Source organism: Schistocerca piceifrons, chromosome 1, assembly GCF_021461385.2.
Source record: "Schistocerca piceifrons isolate TAMUIC-IGC-003096 chromosome 1, iqSchPice1.1, whole genome shotgun sequence".
NCBI classification, from domain to species: domain Eukaryota; kingdom Metazoa; phylum Arthropoda; class Insecta; order Orthoptera; family Acrididae; genus Schistocerca; species Schistocerca piceifrons.
Genome location: NC_060138.1, coordinates 236,193,585 through 236,216,147, shown reverse-complemented (window position 1 = coordinate 236,216,147; position 22,563 = coordinate 236,193,585). Strand labels below are relative to the sequence as shown.

At 44.8% G+C, this 22,563-nt stretch overlaps 1 protein-coding gene across 1 annotated transcript in view; it reads left to right on the top strand.

The window, feature by feature from the left end:
- The window catches only part of LOC124804003 (cyclin-dependent kinase-like 4), a 248,627-nt gene that overhangs the window by 58,932 nt on the left and 167,132 nt on the right, over positions 1-22,563 (top strand). The window contains exon 2 of the mRNA XM_047264721.1: positions 9,789-9,978. Within this exon, the coding sequence (XP_047120677.1) occupies positions 9,789-9,978 (190 nt within the window). The remainder of the gene's footprint in view (positions 1-9,788; positions 9,979-22,563) is intronic.

Genomic DNA, 22,563 nt, shown 5'->3' with positions numbered 1-22,563 from the left:
ACTTTTTGCTGAACAGGACCTGCGCTGGGAAAGATTAAAGTTATGAGAAGGAACGTTGATTGATTTTGGGGCTCCACGAAGCGGCAAGATATGGCATGTATCAATGTTGTTAGTGCCATGCGTACTGACAGTTGTACAAAAAATGTCATTGCATTTTCTATAGTCCTCATCTGACAGAGTAGTGTAAGCATAGTGATGTAAATATCGCTGCCCAGTTCTATGGATGTGAAGAACTAGTATGACTACAGGATCGTATGTGGAAAGGTCCCAGTAATAGTCTCGCATATAAACGGTATCAATGCTCACACAGAACTAGGGACAGATAGCTAGCTGAAATGAGGTGTTATAAACATTTCAGGGAAAAAGTGGAGAAGATTTCACATCAGTTTCCAGTTCGTGTATTAGTATTAGGTGCACATTTCAAATTACCAGCTATATACTGGGAGACTCAAGTGATTAGGGTGGGTAGCAGGGACAAGAAATCATCTGAAATTGTCCTAAATGTCTTGTCCAAAAATTATGTTGAGTAGAGAACCGATTCGTGATTGTGACTTACTAAATCGCCTTATCATCAATAGGTCCGAATTTTACACTGGCGTAAGTAGAACAGAGAATCAGTGAAAATAAGATCGTTACAGCATCACTGAATACTGCTGTAAATAGCAATATAAAAGAAGGTAAGAAGTTGTTTCTGACAAAAACACATTACCTGAGCGGTCAACATGAAATATTCATCTCCAGGATCGAAGCAATGAGAACTTCAGTGCAAACTCAAACGTAGCCACAGACTCAAAGAAAAACAAAAAGTGAACGAAACAAAACCAGCATAAGGAAAAGCATGTGTGAAGCCTTAAATCAGTAAACGAATCCAAGGCATCTCTGCAGACTCTCTGTTACTACAATAGCATCGATGTCAGATAGAAACCATCGTACTGAACGCCTTTTTCCAGAACTGTTTTACGGGGGTGGGGAGGGGGACATCTTACTTTGATTCATCCTTTAAATAGTCGCACGGGCGACTGAATGACAGATGTTGGAATAAGTAACCACGGGATAGAAAAGCAACTGAAATCTCACGGCAGAGTAAAAGCCACTGGACATTATGGGATGCTAATACTATTCTACACAGAGTGTGGAAAATAACTTGCTCCTCTTATAGCGGTGGGATATTGTATGTCACTGGAGGAGCGAAGGGTTGCTAGTCATTGGAAAAATGTGCAGGTCGTTCCCATTTGCAAGAACGGACGTCGAACGAACGCTCGGAGCTGCAGTCCTATATTAACGACGCAGGTCTGTTACAGAATTCTGGATTATGTATTACACTTGCGTATTACGACATTTATGGGGATCGAAAACCTCCCATATACCTCCCATATACGAAGAATGGGTTCTGAAATAACGAACTGTAACAAAAATCAAATGGCTCTGAACACTATGGGACTTAACTTCTGAGGTCATCAGTCCCCTAGAACTTAGAAAAAAAAAATGGTTCAAATGGCTCTAGGCACTATGGGACTTAACTTCTGAGGTCATCAGTCCCCTAGAACTTAGAACTACTTTAACCTAACTAACCTAAGGACATCACACACATCCATGCCCGAGGCAGGATTCGAACCTGCGGCCGTAGCGGTCGCGCGGTTCCAGACTGTAGCGCCTAGAACCACTCGGCCACCGTGGCCGGCGAACTGTAACAGTACGGGGGGATGATCTCTTCTGAACAGCACGTTGCCAGCACCTCACATATGCTCAATAATCTTCGTTGATCCATTATGGATCGTGGGACGACGGCTGGCCTGAACTTCTTGATGCAATAACTTACCGACAGCCGTATGTATTGTAGAAATTTATTTTATTTTATGAACTTCATAAATTGAAATAAATTTCTACAATACATACGGCTGCCGGTAAATTATTGCATAAAAATGGCTCAATAATATTCGTGTCTGGGGAGTTTGGTGACAAGCGGAAGCGTTTAAACTCAGTAGAGTGTAGCAATTGTGGACGTATCGGATGTCGCATTGTCCTGCTGGAATTACCCAAATCCGTTGGAATGCATAATGGACATGGATCGATGCAGACGTTTAAACATCTTACGTACGTGTCATCTATCAGAGTCGTGTTTAGACGAATCAGGGGTCGATATCACTCCACCTGCACACGCCCCACACCATTACAAAGTCTCCACCAGTTTGAAAATTGCCCTTCTGACATGCAGGGTCCTATTCATGAGGTTGTCTCCATACCAGTACACCTCCATCTGCTAGATACAATTTGAAACGAGATTCGTCCGACCAGGCAACATGTTTCGAGTCATCAACAGTCCAATGTCGGTGTTTAAGGGCCCAGGCGAGGCGTAACGCTTTGTGTCGTGCAGTCATGTAGGGTACACGAGTGGGACTTCGGCTCCGAAAGCCCACATCGATGTTGTTTCGTTGAATGGTTCGCATGTTGACACTTGCGATGACCCAGCACTGAAATCAGCAGCAATTTGCAGAAGGGTTGCACTTCTGTCACGTTGAACGATTGTCTGCAGTCGTCGTTGGTCCCGTTATTGCAGGATCCTTTTCCGCCTCAGCGATGTCGAAGAGCTGATGTTTTACCGTATTCCTTACATCCAAGGAACACTCGTGAAATGGTCATGTGGGGAAAATTGTCACTTCATCGTTACCCCGGAGATGCTGTGTACCACCGCTCGTGCGCTGACTATAATACCACGTTCAAACTCACTTAAATCTTGATAACCTGCCAATGTAGCAGCAGTAACCGATCTAACAACTGCGCCAGACACTTGTTGTCTTAAATAGGCGTTACTGACCCCAGCTCTGTATTCTGCCTGTTTACATATATCTGTATTTGAATACTCATGCCTAGACCAGTTTCTTTGGTGCATCAGTGTAGTTTGGCACTGCCGCCTAGTGGATAAAATAAGAGGATACGAAATACCAGACCAACTGCGTGACTGGATTTCTAGCAAACAAAACACAACTTGCCATTGTAAATAGAGAGAATTCTTCAGACTTGAAATTAACTTCATACGAATCTCAAGGGAGTGCTACAGAACCATTACATAGTGGAAATCGTCTGAAATTCCATAAGGCCTTGTTTACAGGGAAGTTGCGATGCTAGAAAATTGTAGCTAAATGCAGGATGACATGCAGGGAATCGACATTTGGTGCAGGAATTGGCAATTGACCCTCAACGTAAACAAATGTAACGTACTGCACATAAACAGCAGAAACATTCATTATCGTATGGTTCTTCCATTTGACCGATGAAGTTTTCCATTTGCAAGATATGCGACCATTCACACTTCACACGTGATAATTCCACAGAAACATCTTGATTGCTGAAAACTATATTTATGACCCGTTTTGAGTCATCAGCATCGGATAACTGTGGCAAAATTTAGATGAAAGAGAAATTAGAAAAGCAAACACATAAAAATTTTAAGGCCAATATAACATTAGGAAAGGTAGCATATACGATGTATAAGTACTTACAATACACTTATGCAAGCTCATACAAGTGAGCGGTAAAAGAGATACAATCTCGTGGGAAATTGCCTTTCGGCGTATTTTCAAAAGACGTTGTTTGGAGGCTTCGCATGCCATACTGGACTCGAGGATCGTATTATTCCAATTCGATGTCAGATGGCATTGTCGTCAAACATCGACACAAACCAAGACGTAACTTTTATAACACACAAAACAAAGTTAATATTCCTACTACTTTACATCTCGTTTTTTTCTTTTTTTACAATAAGCATCATATCGTCTGTGAAAAAATAAACATAGAAAACGTTATGAGTCGAAAACCTGTCATGTCGCACATACATAGATCGTACAGCACGCTAGGCAACTAGGCACAATGTCCACATACTTCATCGAGACAGAAAGGAATACCCCCTTCCTTATTTGTTCCCCTTTATGCTGCCCTTCAGCCTCTCGCAGTGGCCGCGTGGTTAGAGGCGCCATGTCACTGATTCCGCGGCCCCTCCCGCCAGAGGCATGGGTGTGTCTGTTCTGCTTAGCATAAGATAGTTTGAATAGTATGTAACTCTAGGGACCGATGACCCCAGCAGTTAGGTCCCTTAGGAACACTCACACATTTGGAGCTGCCCTTCCTTCTTGTTCGCCGAGCGGTTCTGGGCGCTTCAGTCCGGAACCTCGCGAGTGCTACCGTCGCAGGTTCGAATCCTGCCTCGGGCATGGATGTGTGTGATGTCCTTAGATTAGTTAGGTTTAAGTAGTTCTAAGTTCTAGGGGACTGATGACCTCAGATGTTAATTCCCATAGTGCTCAGAGCCATTTGAACCTTCTTGTTCCTTGGTTCTCCACCCTCCCCAACCCAGGCCTACTTTCCTACACACCTCCGCTGTTCCTTCTCGCCCCTCCGAGTAATTCAGTAATTCAACATCTGTCTCCATCTGCCCTGCATCCTGCCCTTGGTGACACCCCTCCTCCGCCCCATCCCCCTCCCCCAGCCAATCCTCCTTGTTCCTATCCATCCCAGGCCACCCTGACAGCGTTGTAAAAATTACTGTTTTGTTTTTTACATGACCCACCTGCGGTCTCAGTAAATTGAATCTTGCTCGTTTTATAAGTCTGCAAGCTTTCGTGGCCGTTGTAACTAAAGTTAAAATCTTCTGTGTTGTTAGGCCATGTCATATTTCCTTCCAAAATAATCGACGATTGGACTCCTCTGCTGCTTTGTTACATATCATAACTATAAAAAGAGGCGATTAAACGGTGACTGTTAAAAACTGAAACAAGGCGAAAAATTTGCGAAGAAAATATAAAAACAAAGATTAAAACACATAGTAAATAGACAGGCACAATTAAAAAACAAGGCGACAGTCTGGTTTCTCTTTGCAACAGTTAAAAACCCACCTAGCGACAGTATAGTGGCTGTTCACAATACTTATAAAAGGCGATGCACATCAGTGAAGACTCACGGAAACCTGCACTATAGAGTACAAAGACAGGGGAGAAGGACCCAGACAGATTAGGGGGAAAAAAGGTGAGGCAGGAGAGGAAAAGCAAAAAAAGGTGAGCCGATGGAGGGAGAGGACATAGAAGAAAGGGGGCAGGAAGACATGAGATGGAGTGGGGAAATTAGTGGACGGGAAAGAAAAAGGACTCGGGGGAGAGAAAGGAGTCAAAGAGAGGGTAGGTGGGCAAAAAACAGGATGGAATGGTGGGAAAGGGAGCCCAGGAAAAGGACAGAGGGAGGGAGGGGAGGTGAGAATCAGAGTTGATAGGAGGGATAAATGGGGAGACAGAGGGCATCATCTGGGAAGTGGAGTTGACGGAAGCCACTTTGGGAAAGGAGATGAGGGGTGTAGAGTTGGAGGGTAGGGGAGTAGCTAAGACTGGTGTACGACATTTGTATGTGCCCCATGACAGGTTTTGACTCATAATGTATTCTACGCTTTACTTTTACATCGCCAATATGGTGCTTATTGTAAAAAAAAAGTGCAGATGTAGTGTGGTAGAAAAATTTACGTTGTTTTGTGTGTTATAAAAGCTATGTCTTGGCTTGTGTCGATCTTTGACATCAACGTCATCTGGCGCCAAGTAGATATAACACGGTCCTTGAGTCTACTGTCTTCAGTATGGCATACAAAGTCTCCAAATAACACCTTTTGCAAATACGCCAAATAGCAGTTGCACATGAGATTGTACGTTTTTCTCGCATTGCTCACTTGTTTGAGCTTTCTTAAGCGCATTGTAAGAACTAGTACTTAGTATGTTCTCCTGTTCCTGATGTTACATTATAATTATTATGTATTAGCTTTTCTAATTTGTCCGTTGTTCCTATCGCGCTGAATTCATCACCACTTTCAACAGCACCATCTCCTTCCCCTTACTCAGTATGGTTTCTGGCCCTCCTTCTCGGCCAACGACCAGCTCCTTTACCTTACCAATGTTCTTTTCCTCCAACTTAACACCTGTCACTCCGCTATCTTTGCTTCCCTTGTCCTCCAGAACGTCTATAACCGTGTCTGGTATCCTGGGTTCCACTGTAAACTCCAGATCTACGCTCTTCCCGTCAATTGCGTCTGCCTCATTGCTTCCTTCCTTCCGTCGTCCCTCCTATGCCACTGTCTACTATACCAACTCCCATAATATCCATCCCACTGCCGGGGTGTCCAAGACTCCATCCTTTCCCCTCTCCTCTCTCTCCTGTACACTGCAGATAATTCCAAACCTCCCCTGCCTGTTCATTCCCTCCAATTTGCTGATTACACCGTCTTCCTGGCCCTTTATCCTACCCTTCAATGGTCCTGTCATACCCTTCAAACCCACCTTGACCAGTTCATCACCTGGTGCAACCAGTAGCTCCTTTGCATCAACCCTTCGAAGACCCAGGCAATCATCGTAGGTCATATTATACCACCCGCTCCTTCCAGCTTCACGATTTTTCCTCACCATTTGTAGTCGTCCTATCCACAAAACTCCTACTCTGAAATACCTTTGCCTCACCCTCTACCATCATCTCACCTGGACTCCCCATCTCCATAGAATCCAACACAAAGCCCACAATAGACTCTGCCTTCAGAAACTCCTGCCTGGTCGGACATGGGGACTGCAACCTTCCACCATCTTTCACACCTACAAATCCTTGACCTATCCCATCCTTTGTTATGCCAACATCACCTGGATTTCTGCCCCACCCAGATACTATGTGGCTCTCCAAATCCTTGAACGCCACACACTCTGCCTCACCTTCTGTATCCGACTCCCATCCTCCACGTGGGTCCTCAACAACCTCATCCCTTTCCCACAGCCGGCCGAAGTGGCTGTGCGGTTAAAGGCGCTGCTGTCTGGAACTGCACGACCGCTACGGTCGCAGGTTCGAATCCTGCCTCGGGCATGGATGTTTGTGATATCCTTAGGTTAGTTAGGTTTAACTAGTTCTAAGTTCTAGGGGACTAATGACCTCAGCAGTTGAGTCCCATAGTGCTCAGAGCCATTTTTTTTGTACCTTTCCCACATTTTCCACTTTTCCTCAAACACATCAGCGTCCTGTTCATCATCCACAGACTCGATCTCCCCAGCCCCTAGCGTCTCCTATCCACTTATCCCCAGACCATTCCTGTGCCTTCACCATTGTGTCCCGCCCTCTCTCCACAATCTTCTTTCCCAATGCAACTTCCAGTGCCTACTGCTCAGGGATGATGAGCTTCACCAACTCAAAACCTGCCTTCCCCCTCTCCCTCCTCAGAGCTCCCTTTCCCTTCCTCTTCCCTTCCCTCATCCACTCTTCCCTCTGCCGCCCCATCCCTTTCCAGTGCACCCCTTCTGTGTCTCTGTGCTCCCTCCTGGCTAGCCTTCCCCTCTCCATCTTGCAGCCCACCCGCCTCCTGCTTCTTGGTAATGCCCCCGACCTCATCTTTTCATTCTACCCCTCCAGCCCCCTCTCTCGCTGCCACTTCCTCTTCCCCCCTTTTTCCTCCTCCCTTGGCAGGTCCCTCCCAGCAGTTTTTATTCTTTGTCACGTGTGCTCGTCTCAAGCAGTGGTTTTAAAGTATCATTGTTCTGCACAGTTTAATGCTGCTGCCAACCCTCCCCTGACCTTATGGTGCAGGGAAATGAAATCACAATAAAAGAAAAAAAATTGTCCTTTGTTCCACTTCCTTCCCCTTTCCCTGAGCGGTTTTTTCCTCCCTCCCACACCCCTTCCCTTTCCAGTGCACTCCTTCTGTGTATCTGGACTCCCTTGTGATGTGCTTTCACTATCCATCTCCCAACTCACCCGTCTCCTGCCCCTTGGTGTGCCCCATGAGCACCTTGCTTTTCCTCCTACTGTCTCCAGCCTCCCACCCCTTCTGCCCCCAGCTGCTTTAAAAATCCTTCCCCTCTTTTCCCTCCTTGTAGGCCTCCCCTCACTTGGCAAGTCCCTGCAGGCAGTTTTTACTTTTTGTCGTGTGTGCTCCGTCTCGTACAGTGGCGATTTGTGGAGCACACAAAGTACACTGAAGTCGCAGACACAAATTAAAGGTTGGCCACAGTATTAAATCTTTATGTGGACTTTTTTTAAATCTCTCTGTGTAAGTGCATATTTTACCTCCACAGTCTCTTATGTCCTCCTCTTTATCGCCTTTTCATGTTATATTAAGTATATCACTCGTATGAAGAGCGGCGGATTGTGCTGCTGCCAACCTTCTCGTGCGCATATTGGGCAGAGGAATGAAATTAAAATAAATAAAAAAATGTCATTTGTGTAATTTTGCCACAGTTATCCGAGGATGATGGTGTGTCATAAATAAAGTCTTTAGTGATCAATACATTTCCATGGAATTACTATATTTTTTGATAATACAATTGCAAAAAAATCACCTGCAGCAGTTACGTCCATGTGATATGCGGAGTTTGCATACAAACTGATTAAAAATGGAACGCCCATACAAAGCTAATTTGATGTAACGTAGATGGAAGACAGATTCATTGGAAGAATCCCCAAAAAGTGTAGTCCACCTACAAAGGAGACAGGCTAAGTAATCCTCGTTCGATCGATACTTGAAAGTTGCTCCCAAGTGTGGGATCTATACCAGATAGGGTTGATACAGAACATAGAGAAGATAAAAAGAAAAGCATCGTTTTTCATTAAGTAAGCGCGATAGTGTCGCAGAGATACTCATCCAACTCCAGTGCAGATCGTGTAGGAGAGGCGTTCTGCACCACAGTGTGTTTTACTGTTAAAATTCCGAGATCGTACGTTCCTAGAGGAGTCAACCAATTCCTCCTACGTATTCTAAAGAAAGAACCATGAGCATAAAATCAGAGAGATTCGAGCTCACATGTAAGCTTACCAACAAGCTATCTTCCTGTGAAGTGTTTGCGACTGGAAAAGGAAAGAAGGGAAGTGGCGCTGGTGCACAAAATACTCTCCGCGACACACCACAAGGCGGTTTCTGCAGTGTGGATGTACGAGAGGTTTTCAGTAAGTAATGTAACACATTTTTTTCTCGGTGTATTTACGGTGAAAAATTGCGGGTTTTTCTGTCGGGCATCGTGGAATATTCCAGCTTCAGTCAATAATATTATTCCGTTCCTATAGGTGGCAGCGCCTTCATAATGGCGTCTGTAACAGAGGTGCATTCCAAACAGAGAACTGTGATTGAGTTACATTTGTCAGAAAACCAGATCATCACAGATACTCATAAGCGCTTGCAGAATGTCCACAGAGAACTGGCAGTGGTCAAAAACACGGTGAGCCGTTGGCCCAGGAATCTGTCTGTCATCATTGTTATTGTTATACTCCCAGGAAATTGAAGAAACGACTGCAGCGTGTTTGCCTTCCCAAAAATACAAACAAACTTCTCTTTCTGCATGACAGTGCAAGCTCTCACATAAATCTGTGCACACGAGAGGAGCCCACAAAACTTCATTGGACTGTTCTTCTTCATCCACCCTGCAGCTCGAATCTCACACCTTCCGACTTTCATTTATTTGGACCAATAAAGGATGCTCTCTGTGGGAAGCATTACGTGAACGATGGAAGGGTACTGATGGAGCAAGACCTGTAGAGTTGTACCATGCGGGCATCCATGCCATCCCAGTAAGACCATCACATTGAACGGGGATTGTGTTCAAAAATAGGGTTTTGTTGCCAGAAGGGTGGGGAATAATACGGTGTACTGGATAACTTACTAAAACCAATCTGCTTCCATAAAAGATGTATTGTACTAATTACTGAACACCCCTCGTAGATATAGTTCATTAGGGAGCACTTTGCTCACCCAGAGCAACAGTGGATGATACCGTGCGCTTTGTTGCCGGCAGGTCGCGCACCTCGTCGCGCCTCATGGAGCGCTACGAGAAGCTGGCCAAGCTGGGCGAGGGCAGCTACGGGCTGGTGTTCAAGTGCCGCAACAGGGACACGGGTCAGCTGGTCGCTATCAAGAAGTTCGTCGAGTCCGAGGACGACCCGCTCATCCGCAAGATAGCGCTACGTGAAGTCCGCATGCTGAAGGTGAGTTGTTTGCGGTAGATTGTGGTAGCAACTATCGTCTCTGGCTGTGTGCTTCGTGAATCCCAAATCGCATAAAGAACCTTTGGAAGAGGAGGATGCTTTCTGTGTATAGGATGGAAAGAGTAACAAATTGATCCTTGCAGCTCTTCTATTTGAAACAGGAGCATTAAGTTTGCTTACTTGGAAGGCATGACGTGGGGATAGGAGGGGCGAGGGATAAATGGAGGAGGTGGGTCTTTCAACCGCTGAAATACTGTCATCTTGGAGTTTACGTTCGACTAGACGATTTGGCTTTGCCGTGATATAATGTTTGTTAATGTTGCAGTTAGTACTTTGCGCAAAAGTATGTAGGGAATGAGTTCAAACTGAAATACAACAAATAGCTACTGCGATTTAACCACCACCAAGCTGATGTTTCATCCCAGGCCCAAGTACCAAAATAGCCCATTATGGCTTCCTCCATTTCAACTTTATTAGGGAGGGGTACCAGGAAGCACTTTGTGTACTTCTCAGCAGTGAGACAATAGTCACCTACATCTAAATATACATACTGTTCGAGCCACAGTATGGTGTATGTAACAGAACTGTAAAAATACTATCGATTTCCACTCGCAAGTGGAGCAATGGAAAAACGACTTCCTATAGGCCCCCGTACGAACCTTAATCTATCTCATTTTGTCTTCGTGGTCATTATGCGAAATATACACTGAGCGCCACAGTATGGTGTATGTAACAGAACTGTAAAAATACTATCGATTTCCACTCGCAAGTGGAGCAATGGAAAAACGACTTCCTATAGGCCCCCGTACGAACCTTAATCTATCTCATTTTGTCTTCGTGGTCATTATGCGAAATATACACTGAGCGCCAAAAAAAACTCATAGAGGCATACGTATTCATATACAGGAAAATGTAACGAGCCAGAATACGGCGCTGTGGTCGCGCAGCTGTTAGATCGGTTACTGCTCTATAAAGGCAAGTTATCAAGATTTAACATCAAATCTCCGACATCGCTCCGGCAGGAAAAAGGTCCTGCAACGACGGGACCAACGACGACTGCAGACAATCGTTCAACGTGACAGAAATGCAACCCTTGCGCAAATTGCTGCTGATTTCAATGTTGGGTCATCACCAAGTGTCAATGTGCGAACCCTTCGACGGATCATCATCGATATGGGCTTACGGAACAGAAGGCCCACTCGCGTACCGTTGATGACTGCACGACAAAAAGCCTGTGCCTGTCAACACCTACATTGGTCTGTTGATGACTGGAAACATGTTGTCTGGTCGATTGAGTCTCGTTTCAAATTGTATCGAGCGGATGCACGTGAACGGGTGTGGAGACAACCTCATGAATCTATGGACCCTGCATGCCAGTAGGGCACTTTTCAAGCTGGTGGAGACTCTGTAACGGTGTGGGGCGTGTGGAAGTGGGGTGATATGGAACCCCTAATATGTCTAGACACGACTCTGACAGGTGTCGCGTACGTAAGCATCCTGTCTCATAACCTGCATCCATTCATATCTATTATGCATTCCGACGGACTTGGACAATTCCAGCAGGGCAACCCATCCAGAATTGCTACAGAGTGGCTCCAGGAACACTCTTCTTAGTTTAAACACTTCTACTGACTTCAAACTCCCCAAACATCAACATTACTGAGCACTTCTGGGATGCCTTGCAACGTGCTGTTCAGAAGGGATTTACACCCCCTCGGACTGTTACGGATTTATGGACAGCCCTGCAGGTGTCATTTTGTCAGTTCCCTCCAGCACTACTTGAGGCCTTAGTCGAGTCCATGCCTGGTCGTGTTGCGGCCCTTCCGCGTGCTCGCGGGGGCCCTACACGATATTAGGCAGGTGTACCAGTTTCTTTTGGTAGCGGCAGTAGAATTATCCAATTTTCTCAGGAGTGCCCCTCGAAAGCAATGTCACTTTCTCTCCACCAGTGATACTCGTGTCAGTTCCCGAAGCATACTTGCGTGTTGTTCGAACCTACCATTAATAAATTTAGTAGCCCGCCTCTGAACTGCTACGATGGCTTCCATCTATCCAACCTGGTGGAGATCCCAAACAACTCAACAATGGACGGCAATAGTATCCTACATGCGGTCTCCTTTACAAATGAAGCAAACATTCCTAAAATTCTCCCAATAAACCGAAGCCGACCTTCTCTACTAAATTCCTTACATGCTCATTCATTTCATATCTCTTTGCAAACTTATGACTAGATATTTAATCGACTTGAACGTTTCAAGCAGCAAACTACTAATGCTGTATTTGAACACTAAGGGTTTGGTTTCCCACTTACCTGCAGTAATTTACGTTTTTCTGCATTTAGAGCTATCTGCTGTTCATCACACCAACTATAATTTTATTCTAAGTCATCCTGTATACTCCTATAGTCACTCAACTTCGACGCCTTCCTGTACACCACACTATCATCAGCAAACAGATACAGACTGCTGCATACCCTTCCGGTCAGTTCACTTATGTACGAGTATACAGAAGATAACAGCGGTCCTGTCACACACCCATGTGATATTCCTGACTATACCCTGTATCTGATGAACACCTGCAATCGAGGACGACATGCTTGGCTCTATTACATAAGAAGCATTCGAACCACTCATATCTAGGAATCTATTCCTTACGCTCGTGCCTTCGTTAACAGCTTGCAATGGGGTACCGTGTCGAATGCTTCTCGGAAATCTAGAAATATGGAATCTGCCTATCCGTAGATAGTAGTATATCGTGTGAGGAAAGGGCTAGCTGAGTTTCGCAGGAGCAATGCTTTCTAAAACGATGTTGATACGTGGACATAAGCGTCTCGATCTCAAGAAAATTCATTATATTCGTATTGAGAATGTGTTCAATGATTCTGCAGCCAACCAATGTTAGGGATCTTGCTCTGTGATTTTGCGGGTCCATTCCTTTTAACCTTCTTATATGCAAGAGTGACATGTGCTTTTTTCACATCGCTTGGGATTTCGCTATGGGCGAGAGATTAGCGTTAAATGCAAGAGAAGTAATGGGCCAACGCCGTACTCTCTGTGAAACCGAATTCGGATCCCATGAGGAACTAGCGCTTCATTTGCTTTCAACTCTTTCATTTGTTTCTCCATGCCAGGGATGCCTATTACTATCTCCCCCATATGAGAGTCTGCACGATGGTCAAATGACGGTATGTTTGTACAATTCTCTTGATGAACGACTTCTTAAATTAACTTCGTCTTTACTTTTGCTGTCTTCACCTGCACAAACCAGACTCGTCAACGAGTGATTGGATAGAAGCCTTAATGTCTATTTCCCGGCACTGGTTACATTTGGATTCATCATTCGATGTAGTGTGATTTATTTGGTGCCGACCCCCAGCTTCGACGTTGGGAGCAATACGATTGCGAGTAGACGGGATAGCTACTTTATTGTTGACAGCTTTGTGAGACTTGGTTGTCAAATTTGTTTTTGTTAGTGTGGTGGAATTCAACAGCAACGCAGGCTGTGTGGTGGAAGTGGCTAGGGGTTGCGAAGGCGTAATTGTAATATGGTTGTCCTGTTAGTTGTAGTGCTACCATTTATCAACTGACTACTGTCAAATAAAATCGCTAAAATATTAAGTGAAACGTTTTCACAAACAATTATTTAAAACAGCACAATAATTATAAGAAAACCTGCCTGGTTCCCATTCTTAACCATAGTATCCTGAAGAATAATATCAAAAAATGTTGCACTGAGAGAAATAGCATTACCAATAGTTCGCTAACAGTGCAACTAAATCACTCATTAACGTGTCTTATAAAATCTCACAATTCATAATTGAGTTCTGTCTCAACCTACTAATACCCCTCAATCTGGGAATAACTCAACAAAATATCTGAAGGGCATGAGATAGTATCACATTTACAATTTAAATTACGGAGAACAATACAATGTGCAATAAGTAACAGACACGCCTTACCACTGGCTTGAGCCAAATTACATTAACTGGATACCTTCTTCTTCACAAAAACACTCACTCACACACACACACACACACACACACACACACACACACACACACACACACACACACACACACAAACACACACGTATCATCCAATATTATGAATAGCATCAGACAGTAAACAATCTCTTAGGGCAGTTGAACATCAATTTGGTCAGATGTCGTGATGCCAAACGAAAAACTTGGCAAGTTAAGAAATAATACTTTAATAGTATCAGTACAAATCTACCCCAAGAACTTCCCACAAACAAGACGCAACAAAATCCAACTAGCACACAACTAAACAAAGTAATTGTAACACGCACCTGAATCCGTAACAAGTACCAGATCGTTAACTGAACACAAGACCTGAAAACGTGCTTGAGCAATCATGAGTACGGGCCACATAGCAATAGTTGCAGTCATGTCTGTGCATTCCAGGCGCTATCTTCGGTAATCACTTTGCGGCCCACTTTTTCTGGGTTTGGCGCTGCTCTCTCGTGTCGACAGCCGCCAAGTGCCACTCAGCTCCGCAGGCACACATCTCCAGTCTTGGCTGCACAGCTCCTCTTCAACAGACTACAGGACGGCCTTCTTGAAACCACACAAAGCCAAATGGATCGTACCCGAGCGCTGGATGCCGCTAGGTTCCACCTCTAAACTGGTACCAGTACAGTGCTTGCAGCAGGCCTCCAAGAACACGTCTCCCGGAAGGCCGCTTTCCGTTCTTCTGTATGTTATTCCTGTCAGCAAACTTGGATGCATGAACCGTTAACCTGATAGTGCGATAATTCTCGCACTTGTCAGCTCCTGCAATTCCAAAGACTGCAAGAGCGAGAATTATCGCACAATCAGTTTAACAGGTCATGCATCCAAGCTCCTGACAGGAATAATATACAGAGGAATGGGAAAGAAAATTAAGGATGTGCTAGATGAAGATCAGTTTGGATTTAGGAAAGATAAAGACACCAGTCAGTTCTGACGTTGCGATTGATAATGGAAGGTAGATAGGTTCATGGGATTTGTCGACCTAGAAAAGGCGTTCGACAGTGTAAAACGGTGCAAGATGTTCGAAATTCTGAGAAAAGTAGGGGTACGCTCTAGGGAGAGACGGGTAATACACAATATGTACAACAGCCAAGAAAAAATAATAAGAGTGGATGACCAAAAACGAAGTGCTCAGATTAAAAAGGGTATAAGACACGGATGTAGTCCTTCGCCCATACTGTTCAATCTATACATCGAAGAAGCAATAATGGAAATAAAAGAAAGGTTCGGGAGTGGAATTAAAATTCAAGGTGGAAAGATATCAATGATACGATTCACTGATGACATTGCTATCCTGGGTGAAAGTGAAGAAGAAGTACATGATCTTGTGAATGGAATGAGTACAGAATGCGCATTAAGAGTAAATCGAAGTAAGACGAAAGTATCAGAAATGAGAACAACGAGAAACTTAACATCAGGACTGATGGTTATGAAATAGGTGAAACTAAGAAACCTTCTACTTAGGTATCAAAAGAACCAATGATGGATGTAGCAAGGAAGATATGAAAAGCAGACTAACACTGGCAAAATGGACATTCCTGGCCAAGAGAAGTCTAATAGTATCAAACACAGACCTTCATTTGTGGAAAAATGTTTTGATAATGTACGTTTGGAGCACTGCATTGTATGGTAGTGAAACGTGGACTCTGGGATAACCGGCATAGAAGAGAGTCGAAGCATCTGAGGCGTAGTGGTACAGACGAATGTTGAAAATTAGGTGGACTGATAGGTAAGGATTGAGGAGGATCTGTGCAGAATGTGAAAGGAAAGAAATATTTGGAAATTACTGACAAGTAGAAGGGACAGGATGATAGAACATCTATTAAGACAGTCCATAGTACTAGAGGGAGATGTAGAGGGCAAGAACTGTAGAGGAAGGCAGAGATTGGAATACATCCGACAAATAATTGAGGACGTAGGTTGCACAAGTGCTACTTTGAGATGAAGAGGTTGGCACAGGAGAGGAATTCGTCGTGGGCCATCCAGTCAGAAGACTGACGACAAAAAAAAAATCTTTGTTTTGTCCGCCATCAGCAGCCAAATCATCTCCTTTCAAGACACTGGCTTCAAGGCCTGATGAATCCGCTTCTCGACATCTCGACACAAGACTCTGGAAACAGCTCCTCGCTCCTCAGGAAGCCAGGGGAACAAAGTACGTGCTTATCCCCTCCAAGCGGTGGCTGCTGCTTTTGCTGTGTCATACGCCACCCGCCGCCCAGCATATACCTCTGTGCTGGCTCTAATTTCCGATTGGTCCGCTGTCACACACAAGACTCCTTAACGCTGTCGCCATAGCAAGTTTGTCAACTTCGGTGCCCTGTGTGCAGCTGCTCTCTGATGCTTGGGCGCTCTCTGGCGTGGCGGGAAGACACCACAAAGGTACCATGAACCTTTGCCTCAACTTCCTTGGGGAGTGGGACTTAACTGCGCCTCATAACTACAGCACACTATGTAGAGCTCTTATTGTGGAGTGACAACAAACATTCTTCTTTGTGGTATTCCGGAGGCTCTTTTTTTTCCTTTTTACATTTAGATTCCCCCCCTCCCCCCGCCCCTCCCCCAGGGGGCTGGCAGCAGCGTAATACGCCGCTCTGTAGCCTACAGATAAAGTTAAAAAACATAATGAGGAGATATAACAATAAAAACAGGTGATAAAACGGTGACTGCTTAAAACGATCATGGTGAAAAGTTGTGAAGAAAATATAAAGATCAAAGCTGGGTGATGTTGATTAAAACACATAGCAATTAGACAGGCACAATTAAAAAAAAACATGGCGACAGTCTGGTTTCTGTTCGCTTCACTTAAAAGGGGGATGCACAACACTGAACACTCACGGAAAGCACTGCATTATAGAGTACAAATGCAGATGGTGGTGAGGGGAGGACCTGGACAGATGAGGGGAAAAAGGGGAGAGGAGAGGAAAAGCAAAAAAAAATGGGGAAGCCAATGGAGGGGGAGGATCAGAAAAAGGGGGAGGCAGGGCGGACGCAAGATGGAGTGGGGAAAGCAGTGGAGGGGAAAGAAAAAGGACTCAGGGGAAGAAAGGAGTCAAAGAGAGGGTAGGCAGGGAAAAAGAAGGATGGAAGAGGGGGAGAGGGAGCCTATGAAAAGGACAGATGGAGGGAGAGGGAGATGAGGTTAAGAGTTGATAAGAAGGATAAATGGAGGGAGGGAGGGGTAGGTGAGGATCAGAGGTGATAGGAGGGCTAAATGTAGGGAGAGAGGGAATCATCCAGGAGGGGCAGTTGACAGATGCCAGCTTGGGAAAGGAGACGATGGGTGTAGAGATGGAGGGTAGGGGGGACACAATGGTGAAGACATGGAAGTGGGGAGGGGTTGGAGAGGAGGGGGGCAACCAAGGGATGGGGGGGGGGGATCAAGACGGCGGGAGGTGTAGATGGCTCCTATATGTTTGAGGAAAAGGAGCAGACGAGGGAAAGGAATCAGGTCATAGAGGTCTGCTTGGAGGATGGGAGGCGTATACAGAAGGCGAGGCAGAATGCATGGCACTCGAGGATCTGGAGGGACTTACAGAATTTGGGGGGGGGGGGCGGATATCCAAATGGGACTGGCATAATAGAGGATGAGGCGGATTAAGGATTTGTGGGTGTGGAGGATTGTAGAGGGGTTCAACCCCCATGTCTGGCCAGAGAGAAGTTTAAGGAGATGAAGGCTGCTGTGGGCTTTGGATTGGATTGAGCGGAGATGAGGGATCCAGGTGAGGTGACGGTCAGTGATAAGTCCAACGTAGGTGAGGGTGGGGGAGAGGCGGACAGGATGGGTGCAGATGGTAAGGGAAACATGAAAGAGCCGGAAGGAGCGAGTGGTACGACCTACAATGATTGCCTGGGATATGGAGGATTGATTTTGAGGTGCCACTGGTTACACCAAGTGGCAAAAAGGTCAAGATGATTCTGGAGAAGCTGTTGGGACCATTGAAGGGTAGGAACGAGGGTAAGGAAGGCAGTGTTTTGTTTACATTAGACGTTTAAAAATAAAGCATTCTAAGAAAAGGATATGTCACTTAAATATTTTCGTCGGATGATTTTTTGTGATATTTATGAAGATCTAACTCAGGAACAGAATTTATAATTGTTTCGTTCAACTTTTGTCAGTCATAATGAACGGCAGTAAAAAAATCGCAAGACAGCTGTACCTGGTGATTTCTTTATTTTTACAACCGATTTCGTTGCATTTATGAAAAATTTTAATTTTTTCGAGGATTTTTAAGAATTTCCTTTTGGTAATATTGTTATAGATCTTATGTAAATTATTAAAACAGACATTAAAATCAAAATTAAAATGTACTTATAACAGCGCCACATTAGCACACCAAGACCGCCACTGCCCACCAAAATTTCTAATAAAAAATCAATCAAATCCATAATGAGGGGAAATCTTCCAAATAAATAAACTACGGCATCGTGGTGCATAACGCTATGGTGCAATCCGAGAAAAATAACATTTGTAAGACCAACGAGTAAAAAAGAATGACATAAACAAGGAGATATTAAAACTGGGGCCTCCAGCCAGCTGGATAACCAACTTTGACCTACCTCCCAGCCCCCGCCTTCACCCACACACCCTCACACGATTATGAATAAATTTAAAGATCGTAAGGACAACAGAGGAACAAGCTGCTAAGCGTATGCGTGTGTTAATCCTTAAATTAAAACGTTAACATTGTGATATAGGTATTGATCGTTGAAATTTTTTGTCAAGCAAACTGTATCAAGTGAAATGACATCCAACCACGGCAGAAATTTAAGACAATAAGACAACAAATGATAACTTGATAACTTGAAGTAACATCTGTCTCACTCATTGTACGTACATACATATATATTATTCGTAGTGCGCCGCAGCACTAGTCGCCCCGAAGCCCTGTTTTATTTATTTTGACGACTTCCCTTCTTCAGTGGCCTTGGTGAGCAGATGTGACAGTCTTGTAAGTATGTTTTAATTGTGATGCCTGTTTAAATAATTTATGCAAGATCTACAATAATATTTTTAAAAATCTTAAATTCTCTAAAAAATTTAAAATTGTCCAAAATTTTTAGAACTTTTCTAACAATGTTTTGATCATATATATGTTAGATGGGATGCTATCCTTTTAACGTGGTTCACTTGAAGATGCAGTTTTTATGCAGCGATACCGATTGTGACAGTAAAAAATAAAAAAAAAATCACCAATTACAGCTGTCTTGCGGTTCATTTTACTTCCATTCACTATGAAACTTAGTGGCTGCGGCTGTTCGCATTACTAAGTTTTGGCAATCAGTCACCTTCAGAAATGACAAGTGGTTTGCAGAATTACGTCATTGACGTACTTGTGTAAACAACGAATTTCGTGAAAGTCGACCAAAATTGCCTGTTACTTCAAGAAACATGGAAGCTGCGCGCAACGTGACTGAAGAGATTGATATGTGACTTACAGGGGCTGTATAAGAATATGCAAACACAGTGACAAATGGTTGCTTGAACATATAAGCAGATGCAAGTCAATCCTGCAGGTTGCGCTGTGGTATTTTACCAGAAACGGCACCTATGCAATGTCCTCCACACGTTGCAAGTATTAGTTGTGGTCAGAAGAGTGTTGTGTGTAATTACTGGTGCATTGTGTCGGAGCTAAGTGAATTCGATACTGAGCAAATTGTTGGTGCTCATATGATGGGTGGTTCTGAAACTAAGGTAGCCAAAGTGTTTGGTGTTTCAAGAGGCACAGTCCAAAGATTTATACCGCTTACAAGGGAAGTGGAGAAACATTATCCGGCAAGCCACAACGCGGATGAAAGTGTTCGTTTAGTGATTGTGACAGAGAGTCATTGACGAGGATTGAGACGAAAAATAAGGGGACGACAGTTGCAAAAGTCACTGCAGAACTAAGTTTCGCACTCCTGAATCGTGTCAGCACCGAAACAACACGAAGAGGATCCATAAAATGGGAATTGCAGGGCGGCTGGAGTTCTGATACCACTCATCAGTGATGCAAATGCCCCTAACAAAAAACGTGGTACCGAAGCCATAAAACCTGGAATACGTTTCAATGAAGCAAAGTCATTTGCTCGGATAAGTCCTGTTGCACATTGTTTCCTACTTCTGACCGAAATTATGCCCCAAGAGTGACAGGGGATCGGTGGTGATTTTGGCAGCCAAATCGCCGTATTCCATGAGAAATCTGCGAGGCTGCGTTACTGACAGGGATCATATGGCCATATTTGTTGACCAAGTCCATCCTATGCTGTGTTTGTTCCCCAGTGGTGACGCTGTGGTCCAATACGGCAGCCTGTTCACACAGCTCGGATCGTCCAGGACTGGTTTTGCAAGGTTGAGGATGAATTGTTGCATCTCCTGCGGGTACTGTAGGCGCCCTGGTGGTCCTGGTCGCCTACAGTGGACTGGAAGCCGAGCGGTGACCTCTCCAGTTGACAGGATGCCAGGAAATGACTATGGACGCGTCAGGAACGCCAAAGAAACATTATTAATTCATGACACCTTTATTCCTGCCGAGTACTATGTGGCCTGCGTAACACAGGCTGGCTGAGCTTGGTGGTATCAACGACCTTCCCTGAATCCCTACTGACTCGGAGCGATGACACCGGCTCCGGGCTGCACCAGTCTTGCTAGCGTAGCGCCGCGTGCTGTGACGTAGTGGTGGAATGCACTTACTTTGGCCGCGGTGGCTGGTGGCGCCCGGCTGGCTGGCCGGCTCAGCGGCGGACAGCAGGCCGCTGTGTGTAGGAGGCCCCAGGTTGGAGTCCCGGTGCTGTCGGCACGAGAAGCGTTCTTGTAGTGTGGAGTGTACTCTATCCCACTCTGTCTTCTTCCCTGCTCCCCCCGGTGGCTCGCCCGTGGTGGACGGGCGGAACGGGCTGCAGTCCCCCAGCGTTGTTGGCTCACCCAGTTGTGACGGCGGATGCACAGGGCCTAGGCCCCGCATGATCACGACGACGGCTCGCTGATGTGTGATATGGCCAACATTGGTGCGAGCGAGTCTGCCGCGATGTCTGCTAATCCTGGGTTGATGATTGACAGCAGCAGCAGAGAGGACCAGAGCTGGTACTGTCCCCTCACGTCTGCTGCTGGATGGGTCGCCCTTACTGCAACATCTCCTTAACAAAGATTAACATGTCGATCACCGAGCTGAGCGCTACATAGCGTCCCAGTAGACATCTAACTGCAAGTCTAACTGCGGGTGCCTTGTTGCTATCAAAGCTGGCGTATTTAAAGGAAGCACGTCATGCTCGTTTGTAATGAACGCATTCGTTCCACTTATACTGCTGATTTATCTGTCGTACTCGCCTCTTAGGTGTTCTTGTGACAGAGTTACGTGTTGTTACAGCAGACTTACACGAAGTTATGAAATGCAGTACAGCTGACGCTGTACCTCTGTCTTATACTCTACGAAAGTCTCCGTCTAACACAAACCCGCGTGCTAAGCAATTTTCTCTCGCTTGTTGTGTGTAACCAGGCCACTGCCCCTGCGTGATGACACATTCCGATACATGTGCAATCCTCTTACCTAACCTACTGCCTCTGGCTCTCGGCATAGGCAACAAAACTTTGACAATATTCCACGTTTCCAACTCTTTACTATTCCGCGACACTGCAGTACTACAGTCACCAGATCTTAATATTATTGAGGCTTTATTGTCTACTTTAGAGAGAAGAATGCGTGATGGCTATTCATCTCCACCATTGTTACCTGAAATTGCCACTGTTTTGCTGGAAGAATGGTATAAGATTCCCTTGAAAACCATACAGGACCTGAATTTACGTATTCTGAGAACTGGAAGCTGTTTTGAATACTGATGGTTTTCCTGTCGTAATAAGGATAATAATGTGTTATGTTTTTTGTGTTTCCATGTTTTTGTTCACCCCTGTACCTTTACATGATGGCATCTTTAGGCACACGCACGTTTATCTAGCATAATTTACCTATGGGGAAGGCGTGTTTCCGATAGATTCCGCACAATGTGACCGATGCTCGAAAAGAAGTTCGTGTAATTGGTGTAAGAAAATGCTCAAAAGCTTAGATTGAGGAAAAGTAAAATGCACATACATAGTAATAGGAAACTAAACTTCGTTGTATTGGGGTAAGCCGGAAACTAAGCAGTAATCAACTGTTTTAAGAGCCGAAAATAATGAAAGTGCGCTACCAAGAAAACAGTCACTTACATAATATTAGGTTGAACTGCGAATGTCATAACCATCGATTTTGAGCAGAGTATCGAAAAGCAATTAATGCCGAATGGTATACAACTATTTGCTTGTCCCATGTCGTTTATGGAATCAAGAAAAATAACCGAAATGTCCGTGCGTCATGGCCCTCATTACAATGTTAGCTGCCACACATGACAATGTGAGATGCACACGGCACTCAAACAATTATCAGAGAAAAATATCGAATTAATGTCTACAGTGCAGTCGCTGTAAGAAAATGTCTGACAGCTCCAGTGAGCTGGGCGCTCAGCTTTGCGCGGCTACTGAAGCCAGTCACGTTATACGGCTTTGTAAACGCCTCTATGGCAGCATCTCAATGTTGCCGCAGTTC